The sequence below is a fragment of the Uloborus diversus genome, chromosome 1 (assembly GCF_026930045.1).
Source record: "Uloborus diversus isolate 005 chromosome 1, Udiv.v.3.1, whole genome shotgun sequence".
Taxonomy (NCBI): Eukaryota; Metazoa; Arthropoda; class Arachnida; order Araneae; family Uloboridae; genus Uloborus; species Uloborus diversus.
The window spans coordinates 172,841,100-172,854,093 of record NC_072731.1 but is presented as its reverse complement, the minus strand read 5'-3'; the positions used below and the strand labels follow the sequence as shown (position 1 = coordinate 172,854,093).

Sequence of the window (12,994 nt, the reverse complement as noted above, 5' to 3'; positions counted from 1 at the left end):
CACCCATTATGAATATAAATAAATGCATAGTAAACAATTTTTGTGTGTGGTCGTGTGTTTTCTATTTATATGTATACATATACAAAGTTTTCAACTCCATTTTTCGAAACCTTTCAAATCTTACTATGTTTTCAATTTTATTATGTATTTGCTAGTGCTTTCTTATTCTAATTACGTCTCTTTACGACTTGTTCTACTCTTAAAAAAAAAAAGAAAACTTCAAATACTTTATCTCAGTTTTTAATTTAAAAATAGCAACTAAAAATTGTAATGATAATATTGGTACTTTTTATGAATAAAATTTTTTGAGAGATGATTGTCACGATGACGAGAAAGATTTAAAGTAAGTTAAGAGTAAAGAATCACCATTATGTCTGTTCCTAGTGAATGCACATTGCATTCTATAAATTACCTCTATCTGAAATATTACTTCAGGATTCGGAATTCCCTAACTGTTAGAACAGTTAGGGAATAAGTCTGAATTTCGTGATTTTGTTGAATATTTTCTTAGTTAAATCTTAAGTTATTTATGGATTAACAGTTTGTCGAATTCGGTTCTCGTTCGTTTTTAAGTGTTAACTGCTTTTAAATCGCGACGTGCGTAAAACAATTTTGGCCCTTTTGAGTTATTCAATAAATCAAACTATTTTTTACAATTTTTTTTTTCATATTTGGTAGGTAATTTATCTTGTATTTTTAAATAAATTTAGTTTGATTATAATGTTTTTCAATGCGTTAAAATTGATTACAACGTAAACTGCGTTTTACTCATAGTGCCATTACAGCTGTTTACGTTCAGAAATGACAAAATGATAATGCACCTTGCAATCGCAGAAAACGTACGATAATTTTCGCAATATAATTTCGAACAATAAATGTATCATTAGAAGGCAGAATATCATAAATGTTAAACGTGAAAATGAGAGAAGCCAGAAGGGCTATGTAATTATAATAAATATACATAGTTGATATTTTAAACGAGTAAAATATTTGAACCCATGTAGAATTTACCTCTTTCTGTAAATACTCTTCAGTTCAAGAATAAGTCAAGAAGTTGTTTAAGGGTAGAAGCGCAACGAGGGTGGGGGAGGGAGATGTTCGTGTGTGTGTCCCCATATACTCTTGTTTTAAGCAATATTTCCCATCTCAGTATATTGGTTTACATAAGGCAGACCAGGCCTATCTGAACCGCTTTTTCTTCTGTAATTCTCAGTTTACCCTCAGGATAAGTTTGGCATGGTAAAATTTTGAAATATTTAATACATGCATTATTTAAGCGGCAAAGATAGAAACCTAGTCACTTGGACCAGTTTGCCCTGATTGCAGAGAAATGCTTGCCTGTTTCATTTATTTATTATTTTGAAAATGCAAAAGTCGAGGAAGTGGACAAATCTTGTAGAAATTTTGTGTTAATTTTGCGCAAATGAAAAAAAAATGTATCAATAAGATGCACACCTTCCCTTCATGATCTGATATTCTAAAATGAAAAACCATGTGAATAAAGGAACCTAGAAAATTAAAACTACATTTTTAAAACAACATTAATTTAGAAATTGAACTGACTGCCTTCCTCGGCATCACTTTTATCTTTACAATAACTTTAAATGTAATCTGTATTTTTTCCAGAAATACACGAACGGTCAACATTCAAAATATTCCAACTAGCCGTATTGCCCTCTTTTCATTTCACGTATGTAAGAAATTATTTTCAAGCATTTCAATAAGCAGATCTATCCAAAAATAACGGGGAACAATTATTTTCTGAAGATTATTTGTCAAAATTGAAATTAAGATTTATTAATTAATTTTAAAAAGCAATTGTTTGTAGGAAATTGCCTCACCAGAACAAAAATTAAAGCTGATTCTTTGATGGACGGTTTTTCGAATGAAAATATAAAAGAAGCTGGTTGGAACGGCATACACTTAGCTAAATGGGCAGCGCTATAAAATGGATATTTTTTTGAAAATACAAGGAAACCTCGATAACTCGACGCCCCGAAAGAACACGAAAATATGTCGACGTAAGCGGATGTCAGTTTACTGAGGATTCATAATTTTAATTCCTAAAGAGTTTCGGTGCATCACTTACTAGTACTTAACATCCACATTCTGAATATTAATTCCAGTAAATGAATTTAGTTTTCTTTTCGTTTTCTTTTTATAAAGTATGTTATAAAATTACTAATAATATTTGAATACTTCCTGAGGAATAAATCCATAATTTTTGGAAAGAGATAAAAGCTTCCTGTCATTCAGGTCTGATAAGACTTGCGATAGGTAAAGTCCCGTTCACACTTGTTTTAAAATAAATCATGGTGCCATTTTTCTCTAAAGTACTCCCCTGTGTAATTTATTCTACCGTTTCCTAACCTATTAAAATTGCACTAACAGCACACAGTGTGGTAGCTGGATAAAAGACGGAATTCTCCAAAAGAGCTTTCCAAAAAAGCATTGACTGACCACGAAACCGCAGCGTAAAATTCTGAAAAAAAAAAAAAAAAAAAAAAGGCAATATGAAAGAATGTTAGTACTGAAAAATTGGACTAGAACAGCAATTGGTTGTCGACCTATAGGGGTTCCTGCAAAAGTGAGTCAAGTTAGAGATGTTTTCGCCCATTGCAATTAACATTGAGCCAACCATAAGAAAAATAAATGTCGAGTTACCGGGGTTGACAAGTTATCCACATGTCGAATTACCGATGTTTCACTGTATTGTGACTGGACCAGTGTGCCCCTATGGCTAATTAGCTCCGACCTACTCCATGTAAAGACTGTTATACCCCCCTCTTAAGTTTGGAAATGGGCTCCAAGTCCGAAAATAAGTTATGTCTGCGTTAGTATACTTGTGTAATAGAATGTGTTGTTAAATACAAAAAAAATATATTTTGAACAAATTATATTGCCTTAAATATCGTGTTCACTTTGTTAGACCAGTAGCTATTTTCATATTAGTAAGTTTCATGCTTATGTTGCGACAACATTCAATTGTCTATGTAGTTCTAAATTGAGCAAAACATATTAACTCGTCTTTGTCCGTGACAAGGACAGGCCCAAAACTTTATTGAAAAGGAAAAACAAGTTCAAGGACTAATGCTAGTGACCTGAAAAGGGAAATTTTACGGTTTATGAAATTGTTCTAGGAAAAAGATTGAAAAGTGTTTTTTGCCAAAATTCACATTTTACGATTTTCGATATATCTTCTATCTGCATAAGAGAGAGAGAGAGAAAGAGGAAAGAAAAAATATGAATTTAAAAAAAGGACTCCTGGTCATTCTAGTATATTTTTATTCATCTGATGTGTGCGGTGAGTGATTTTTTTTTAAACACTTTTAACAATGATATGGCTCGCTTTTTAAATTATTATAGAAAATGAAAACTTTCAGATTATACTGTATGGATTTTTTTTAAGCAGTTCAGAAAAAAATATCGACAATACGATTTGAGCGTCAATATGTATGTCTTCATAAATATTAATCTGTGGTGACTACACCCTTGTGCGAATTAATGGAATCAAATTGGGAATTTTAAAATTTCGATTTTTTTAGGTTGTTCAATCCTTTTTTACAGCAGCTGGTTAGCCTACCAGTTGATTGAGCACTATAACCTCACTTTTTTTTTCGTCATAAATACTGTGTTTTGTTTAAGTGTTATAAATTTCTACATATTTTTGCTGTTTTATCTTAATCTGGTCACCTTTTATCTTTTTGTTACCCATGGATATTTCTACACAGAAGAGGCAGGTCATTATGACATTGAGTGAATATCTGATAGCACAACAAAAGAAAAAAATGATTTGTGCTTTGCTAGGAACATGGTTTATAGATCAAGAATTCAAAAAAAAGTGCAAAACTCTAGTTGAATATATGCACATTAGAGTGAAAATGATGCTGGACAAAAAAAAGGGGGGGGGGCATACTAAGTGGTGATTTTGATTTTATAATTAAATACTGTAAATAAATGTGATTTTGCAAAAAAAAAATGGCTCGATTCCATTAATTCGCACAAGGGTCAACTAAGGTAAGTAAACCAAATAATTCCAACCGAATAATAGTCTAGGATCTCACTAGAGTTGACCTACGCTTCTCGAGTTTAAAAAAAAAATGTTACTGTAAATGGAGAGCAAAAGGGTTAAAAAAAATTCTAAAGTAAGGTTCTCTACCATTTTCATGTTCGTAATCAGAGATTTCAGGGGCTAAAAACATCCAAAAAAACGAGTAATTTACTCTCGTCGAGTTTCTAAAAATTGTTATCATAACTGCAGAGTAAACGTTGCAAATAAAACGCTAAAGTAAGGCTGTTCACCATTTTTTACTAAATTTGGGGCTAAAACGTGCCCAATAATAAGTAATTTACCCTTATCGAGTTTTCACCTAAGTTACATGTAAAAATACGGGGTTGTCTAATTAAAAGTGATCCAATCATAGGGTTGTTGCAGTTTCAAGTTTCAATAATTGATTAAATCTGCAAAAAAAAAAAAAAAAAAAAAAAAAAAAAAAAAACGAAATTTTGGCTAAGCTTGCAGCAAATATATTTACACTGGGGACCTGAAATGTTGGGAGCTGAATGTACATTTAGTTGTTAATACGTTCAAGTATTTTTGTGAGATTACACTAATCACCTCATATGAAGCATGCATGTAAATTGTTAAATAATGGCCATGGAGAAATCCTTTCCTGAATTTAGACAGTCATATGTTCGGAACGAAAATTATTCAAAATATTGTTTTTCGGCTCAGTTTGGACTTTAATTTGTGAACATTTATCAAATGACTCATTAAATTAAGAACAAAACCGGAAGATATGAAAATTTATGCCGAAATAATGTTATGTTTGGAAGCTCTTTAATAAAAAAATGACGATTTTTTCTTCGTAGAGCAGAGAACATGGCCAACTCTGAAAAACGCCAAAAAAAAAAAAAAAAAAAAAAAAAAAAAAAAAAAAAAAAAACACCCTCAAAGTTTAAAAAAGAAATAGAAAAAAAAATTTATGCCAATATAAATACATATTAAACAACCGCCCAAGGAGGACGCCCTGCTCACCGACATCAGAGGAGAGTGATTGCTTTAAAAAGGGCAATTAAACATAAAATCTGCATACATATATATTTTTTATAAACTTATGCACGTGTGTGTATGTGTGTACGTTCCTGATGTAAATCCAGTTTACGTCGGAAATTATGCCAAATTTGGCACAGAGGTCCTTTGGTGCTCAGGAATTCACATAGGAGTTTTTTCAGAAAAATTCATGAAACGGAATGTTTACTCCTCACCTATAAACCGCAGTTTGAGTCAGTGGAATTAAAAAAAAAATGAAGAAGTCTAAATTTAAATGTAATGTCATAAAATGCTTTCCCCTTCACGTTGATGGACATTCTTACTTTTTTTTATTTTAATTTGGAAGCCTGATTGTTGATTGTGCGTCACTTGACGCAACTTTTACTTTCGAGGTAGACCGTGCAACGGCTGGCAACGCAGCTAGATCTTTATAAGTCGTCATCTTTATAAGTCGTCAACGTTACATTAAAAGTTACATTACGGTGCATTTTTTATTTTTTTAGGATGTACTACTTCAATGGCATACGATATTTACGCGCCATCAAATGAAGCAGCAACAACTGCCAGTCCAATAATTCTTTTGCATGACTTCCTTGAGTCTAAGAAAACATGGACGCAGGTAGCTCAGCCTCTAGCTGATAAAACAGGAAAACTTGTAAGTCTTAGTTTTTTAATATCATAAAATCAACATTATGTGAGAATAGTTTTTGGTGGAATGAAACTATATTTAGGAAACCTAGGTAAGTAATTAAAGTTATGCTGGAACTAAAATTAACTAATATATTAATCAAAAATCGTTATCTAATTGAATTTGCCTGCATGTGCGCATTTAGGTTTATGCAGTTGACCTTAGAAATCATGGAGATAGTCCCTGGACGGAGGAATTCAACATAAGTGTCATAACGGAAGATCTGGAAGATTTCATAAAGTCGAAAAATATATCAGAAGCCATATTAGTTGGTCACAGCATGGGTGGTAGATTAGCACAGACAGTTGCATTGAAACAGGTACTCTAATTGTTATACTTCATGGCTATTCTATTTTTAGTAAAGACGAGGATTGATTTGTTATATTTTACTGTAAAATTTGTACTTATGCCGCGATATTTAACTGAAGTACTCCAGCAAACTATACTTGTAGGTTTTCTGTCACGTAGAATCGTAGTTATTCTGAAATTTATAAATGTAATTGATCTGTCTTGTAGACCTATAGTTAATCTGCGACAGAGAGTGAAGTTGGAGAAATTTTCCTTCTAAACTTCCTTAGACGTGTGATTGCAAAATGCGCAACGAACGTATCAGAGTGGAACTGTCATTTGGTGCGACGTTATAAATAAATTTAATTTTCAATCAAAGTAATGCTACTGCGTTAGCGTAGAGAGTCTCCGTCAGGATTTAAACTTAGATTATTCGCGCGCTGTTCATGATTACTGATCATAATGCTATGGACACTTGATTAGAATAAAAGATATTAGTTTTATTTTCATTAGACTAGATTCTGGTCTAGACCCACTGTTTGAGAACCTCTAGACTAGAATATAAATGCATGCTCAAAAATAAAATTAAATGGTGCGATCTAGTGAACAGTTTCTTCTTAATTTTACTTGCCCATTACTTACAAACTCTGGTCCAAAGATTTTTCAAATGCTATCTTTCAATCTTTCAAACAAATAATAATAATAATAATAATAATAATATTAATAATAATAATAATAATAATAATAATAATAATAATAATAATAATAATAATAATAATAATAGCAATAAAGTATGAAGAAAATTGGCGATATCTTCACTTTACTTAATAATATTTAAAAGCACTTTCAAGCAGAATTCTTTTTGACCCTGCTCGGCTCTCAGCGTGTTTTACAAAATTTGTAACACGGTACAGCCGTTGTTGAACACTAGGAATAGTTTTTTTTAATACTTAGAGATAAAAATTTTTTAAAAGTATTTGTAAAACTAATATTAAATCACTCGATGAAAATAAAAACATTTTCGCCGTAGCTAAATGCTAAGTGGTGCATTCAGAATAAGCACTTATTTGAAATGCAGAACTTTGAATAAACACTTATCCTAAATCCAGTGAAATTTAGTTCCAATTAAGTTTTCACATTAATACCTTTAATCAAAGTAACGTGAAAAACGCAATCATATTAACAGACAAGTAACCAAGGTAGACGATAACTTTGATGCAGAATTGTGTTCATCTTTGGAAGATTCCGATCAATTCAGAAACCTCAGTTCCAGATATTCTCCACTATCTCGAACAATTACCCATAGCCAAATATTGGGACCGCTAAAGACCCTCCAAAAGGAATAAGAAGTCAAAAAAAAAAAAAAAATCAATTGTTTCTTAACATTTTTATTTCAACTAAATACTTACAGTCAAGTACCTATACTTGGGACAGTACCCTAACAAGCGACATTATTTGGGATTGTTTGACGTTGAATTGAAGCCTCCCTCCTCAACATGGATGTCGCCTTCTTCACCGCGATGACGTTAAAACTGTATCGCAGGAGGCCTTACTAGTGATGGGCATAATCGAGATCTTTGAAATCGAGCACAACTGATATTCGAGTGAATGATAATCGAGATCTTTCCGAATCGAAAACTCAAGAGATTGATGATCGAGGTCTTTTGAAATTGAGAACTTGAGCTGTGATAATCGAGAACTCAAGATGTGATAATCGAGAACTTGAGATGTAACGATCGAGAATTTGAGATTTAATGCTAATTAACTCTGTGATATAATATTTGAGAACTCGTGATTTAATAATAATTTGCTCAGTGAAGTAATAATCGAGAACTCGAGATGCGATAGCTGAGAACTCGAAATCTAGAACTCGAGATGTGATAATCGAAAACTCGAGATCAGATAATCGAGTTCTCGAGTGATCTTGAATAATCGAGTGATTTGACTATGAAAACTCGATTATGCCAAACACTAGGCCTTACAGGAGTTTTCAAAAAATGGCTTTCAGGAGTGCTTCCGAAAGTTATACGAACGTTGGCAGAAGCGTTAAGTCGCTCAAGGAGACTATTTTGAAGGTGGATGTGCTTCAATGATGTGAACTATTCAGTATAATGTTTTATACAACTTGTCCTCGAAGATTTGGATGGTACTACGTATTTCTATCTAATGATTCTTTTTTCTTCATTGAGTTGTAAAATAAACTTCTTTTAAATGATAATTGATGTCCCAAACTATTATCTATTGCTACTTACATGAAAGAAAGATCAAAATGTCATGAGTCTCAAGTTAGGGAGGAGGGATCCCTAAATTGGGACAGGTAACGTTTTGTGTTGTATTTTTGAAGGGACATATATCTACACATCTATATCTTGTCCTGAGGTGAAGTATTGAGGCACTTCCTAAAAATAGAACACTTCGGTCGAATGGAAAACATGTGATTAATATGCTATTAAAGGTTGTAGTTCAAAACTGTCCCAAATATGGCCACTTGACAAAACTAAAAGAAGAAATAAATTCCAGCGTGTGTGTGCGTATCTGTCTGAGGTTTTTTTTTTTTTTTTTTTTTTAGCATTTTTTAAAAGCGGTTTTAATGCATGGGTGACCAAAATGTAACAATGCATCAATCAAAAAATATAACAATGCATCGAAGAAAACCCACAAGCTACAGTTGAAACATTTTGGTATAAAATTAACTGAATTAATTTTCAAAGCAAAGTGTACAACAAAGGTGTTAGGGAATGGGTCATTCTCCAAATAGTGTAACTTTTAAGTTACGCGTACTTTACAGTAAACGCTTTAAAGAATAGTTCATTTAACAATATTTTTTACATTGAAAATGTATCCATTTAAATCTATCAAAAATTTTTTTTTTGGAAAAAAAAAATATTGTTTTGCTTCACAACATGTGAATTCTCACCTTTGTGACATGACACACATCTGGTGTAGCTCATAGTGATGCTTAATAACTTGTTTCAATAAAACAATGACCTTATTTTTTATAACTTTTTCCTGACAAGTGTCTCAAACATTAAATGCTCACGAGTATTTAAATTTTTTCCATTGTGATTTAGTTCATTTTAGTAGGATAATGAGGTCTGTCACACTCAAAAAATTCTCACCTCCGTTACCTAAACTCAAAATGTCATTCCTCATTAACACGTGGCAGTAATGACATCGACTTTTATTTTCCATGATTTAAGGAGCCCCCTTATTTATTTTCAGCCATAGTTGAAGTTGTGAGATTTTTGTCGAAAAACAAGAACATAAATTTTGCTTTAAAAACTTAGTGTGGTTACTCTGACTTCTCACCTTCGTGAACTTGAATTTCAGGAATGTAAATCAATGTAAAAAAAGAAGTGAGCATGTTTTCATATGCTTAACATGTGCAGATTGTATCAACGAAAAAAATTGAAGAAAAAAAAATTCCCTGAAAAATGTATCTATTAGGCCTATATTAATGTTTAATTCCTCACCTCCGTGAATCTCACCTCCGTGACAAACCTTATCAATGTCATTTTTTCTGAAATGAAAATAAATGATGGAGGGGAAATACATCAATCAAAAGCAGTCTACCAAAATTATAAATTGCCAGTATATCTTCAAATTTACTAAATAGTTTTTTTTAACATACATTTGAAACTACTAATTTAGCCGTACTTTAATTATAAGAGCTTAATATTATATTCCTACTAATCATTAAAATAGCTGATTGTAAGCACAATTAACAAAATTACTACTTTGGTATTAAATTGGCCTCAATTTTCAAACATTAAAAGATTTTTCATTTTTTTTATTTCCGTGAACAAGGCATTTTATTATTATCTTTTTTTATTTATGAGTAAAATAATTGGAACTTAGCTGGGCCATTGTTTATGGTTACTTCTAGTAGGTAACACTCTCACGAAAGAATGAAAAAAAAAGAAAACAAAAGTTTTCGAAATTGAAATATATTTGCGTTTAAAAATTACATTTTCTGGAGAATGACTCAAATAGTAAAATTTAACATGAATAAATTCAAATTCAAATAAGAACACCTTACCAGAAATTTATGAAATGTTTTCATAGCGTAACTATGATGGACTACATTTAACCAGCTACCTTATGTCTTCTTACACTCGTGCGTTGGTATCTTTTTTTTGCTCTACCATGTATAATGGTATTTTCTTTGCCATGCATAATGTAGTTATTCAGTCGGTTAAATGTAATTACCATATCATATATATTGGTTATCAATCATGTAGACAACAGTTCTACTGCCAAAAATAACCACAGTTGCTCAGCCAACTTGTATCGCAATAACTCAAAGAAGTCTAAGTATTCTGGCCTGTAGAATCCATTTTTGTTTAAACTTTCAAATTAATAAAATATCTCTTCCAGTCAGACAAGGTAGAAAAACTAATAATAGAAGAAATGTCAACTGCCAACGTATCTACTGCCGTCCACCCTGCCATTGTCGGACTACAAATTCGACTTTTGAAGCACGCATTCAGTATTATACCAAATGACACTGATGAAGAAACTGCTTTGAATATAATAAAAGAATTTTTAGAGTTTCGCACTCCAAAAGTAAGTTAAGTAAGCAAAAGAATATATGAGCCAGTTTCCATAGAAGTCATTATTTTATTTTGAGCAAATCATTTTGGTTAAATATACGTTGTCGCAAATATTTCATGCTATGGGATACCGTACTTGAACAATACTTAGAAAATAGCTTGTGAAGGTTCCACGTGATTGCATTAATTGCTCTTTTGGGTATTTCTTGGAAATGTTATGGTGTTTCTTGCTCGGTTATAAGTGATTAAAGAATTAAAATAAATTTAAAACCATCAGCACAATGTGCAGAAGAAATGTATAATAAACTACAACGTGTACGAGGTTCTAGCATTGCAATATGTTTTAAATTTTATCACTTTTAGTAAGTAGTTTAAGAAGTAACGCATATTCATATAGCAACGGAGAAAGTATAATACTGTCTTACGATCAGCCCTTAAAGCAAACATCTCAACAAAATTGAACAGGGTTGATTTTCATCCAACATAAAGCACGTTTCTGTTTGGTTGCCTGTAATTAAAACATCGCTCTGTCAGGTTTAAATGAAATCAGAGTATCATTCAGAGATGCAGGAAGGAATTTTGGTACTAACTTACCAGACTCTAACGTTGACCTCTGTATCTCAAGCTTTGAAATTTACCACACAAGAAAAATTTACTTATTAATAAAATTCTTTTTTAATGTTTAAAAGACGTATTTCTTAAATTTTCGCTGCTTGCTTGGGCTTGCTTGTTGACTTTTTATAAAGTTTTAAATTTTTCAAAAATTTCAATCTAAAAAAATATTGAAAATGAAGAATTGAATGCACATGTTGTTTATACACTTATTTTTATATAATTTTCTTAAATAAAAAATAGACACTTTTATGACCATTTTCTTGAAAATTATTCGATCGTTAAGAGTCAGTTGTTCTAATATAATTACGTAAATTCAAAAATTTCAGGTAGGTATATTTCAGGCTAATTATTAACAAGAATGCATAGTAAGAAGATAATGTTTACGTAGAGTTTGGTATCATACATTCGACCGCAAAAATTTACAAGTAAAATAAAACTTCTAAAAAAAAAAACTTAACAATATTTCTGGATGTCTTTTTATTTTTTTTGCGTTGAATATGTGTACCATTAAAGAATATTTTAAAGAATTTTTGTTTTCATATTAGTTGCATTTGTTTTTTCTTTCGTTGCAGTTTTTACTTACATGCAACTCGATTGATATGTCCCCCATATACATCAGTAATGGTAGTGCCAATTACAGAGCAAACGTTCCTGTTTTGGAGGAAAAGTTTTATTCAGGTGCTTTAGATGAAAATTTGACTGGCATTTACGAGAGAAATACTTTATTTATCTATGGAACTAGCTCTGATGTAAAAGTGTAAGTATAAATGAAAAGGCGGGTATTTTCTTTTAAAAGATTTCCTTACAGGCCAGTGGTTAGGGAGTGAAAAAGAGGCAGATTAGGCTGGAAAGTGTTTTAATCTATGCCATATGGGGCTGACTTGACCATACTAAGTTAACCTTTTTCTACTAAGTGACCTTTAGCCGTTATGCTCAAATTAGTGAGAAAAATCAGCTGTTTTTACCTTAATACGACGATATCTCAAAAATAACTCTATAAAATGTCCATTTATACAGACAACGTATAGAACTTTAAATTCGCTCGGACATCACTGTATGTTATGAAATTCATAACACTTAATAATGTTGTGGTCAACACAGATGGACATTTTCATCAAATTACACTTTCGTCCGCAATCAGTGTTTTGGTTGCTGGGTGTACGGTGCAAAAGATGTATCGAAAGTATGAAAATGATAAAAACAGGGTTAATGAAGCACAAAAACTTCAAGTGTTTTAAAAACCTTTATTTTTAAAACACTGCAGAGAGGGCTTACGAAAGAGAAAATCTAACGAAAACGATCGGATCAGAGCAGACCTTTGGACAGCCTCTCAAGTCCAGAGGATTTTTACTTGTAACTCTAATAAGAACCGGTTAAGAGCATAATTAAACATCCGTGACATAGCTCAGGTTTTTTATTACTTGACAAAGTTCTTTCATAATGTGGCCGATGATTACAAGAAGAGCTGCTAAACTTCATAATTGTTCTTTGTGTTGGTATTTGGTATTTCTTATTGTTTTTTCTGAAACTTCTGCATAGGAAGCGTTTTTATGTAGTGTCAAAAATTAGTGAATGATGTGTTCAATAAATACATAAAGTGAAATAAACCTTCTTCTGTGCAACTTTTCTCTACAGAATTTTATTCGAAACCAATCCGTCGTCTTGCTCGAGGTTTAGGAATGCCTTAAATTTCCCTGTAGTTAAGTTAGTTTTTTTTAATTTATTTTTTAACTGTTCAAAATTGCGTGAAAAAATGTTTAAATAAAAGAAAATGAAATATACGAAAACGAGGCGTCC

The 12,994-nt window shown here is 31.7% G+C and overlaps 1 protein-coding gene across 1 annotated transcript in view; it reads left to right on the top strand.

The window, feature by feature from the left end:
• The first annotated feature begins 3,215 nt into the window (after window positions 1-3,215).
• Window positions 3,216-12,994, top strand: part of LOC129233553 (protein ABHD11-like) — a 104,002-nt gene continuing 94,223 nt past the window's right edge. Inside the window, exons 1-5 of the mRNA XM_054867566.1 lie at window positions 3,216-3,304; window positions 5,557-5,708; window positions 5,887-6,060; window positions 10,407-10,595; window positions 11,770-11,954. Coding sequence (XP_054723541.1) covers window positions 3,244-3,304; window positions 5,557-5,708; window positions 5,887-6,060; window positions 10,407-10,595; window positions 11,770-11,954 — 761 coding nt within the window. The 5' untranslated portion in view covers window positions 3,216-3,243. The remainder of the gene's footprint in view (window positions 3,305-5,556; window positions 5,709-5,886; window positions 6,061-10,406; window positions 10,596-11,769; window positions 11,955-12,994) is intronic.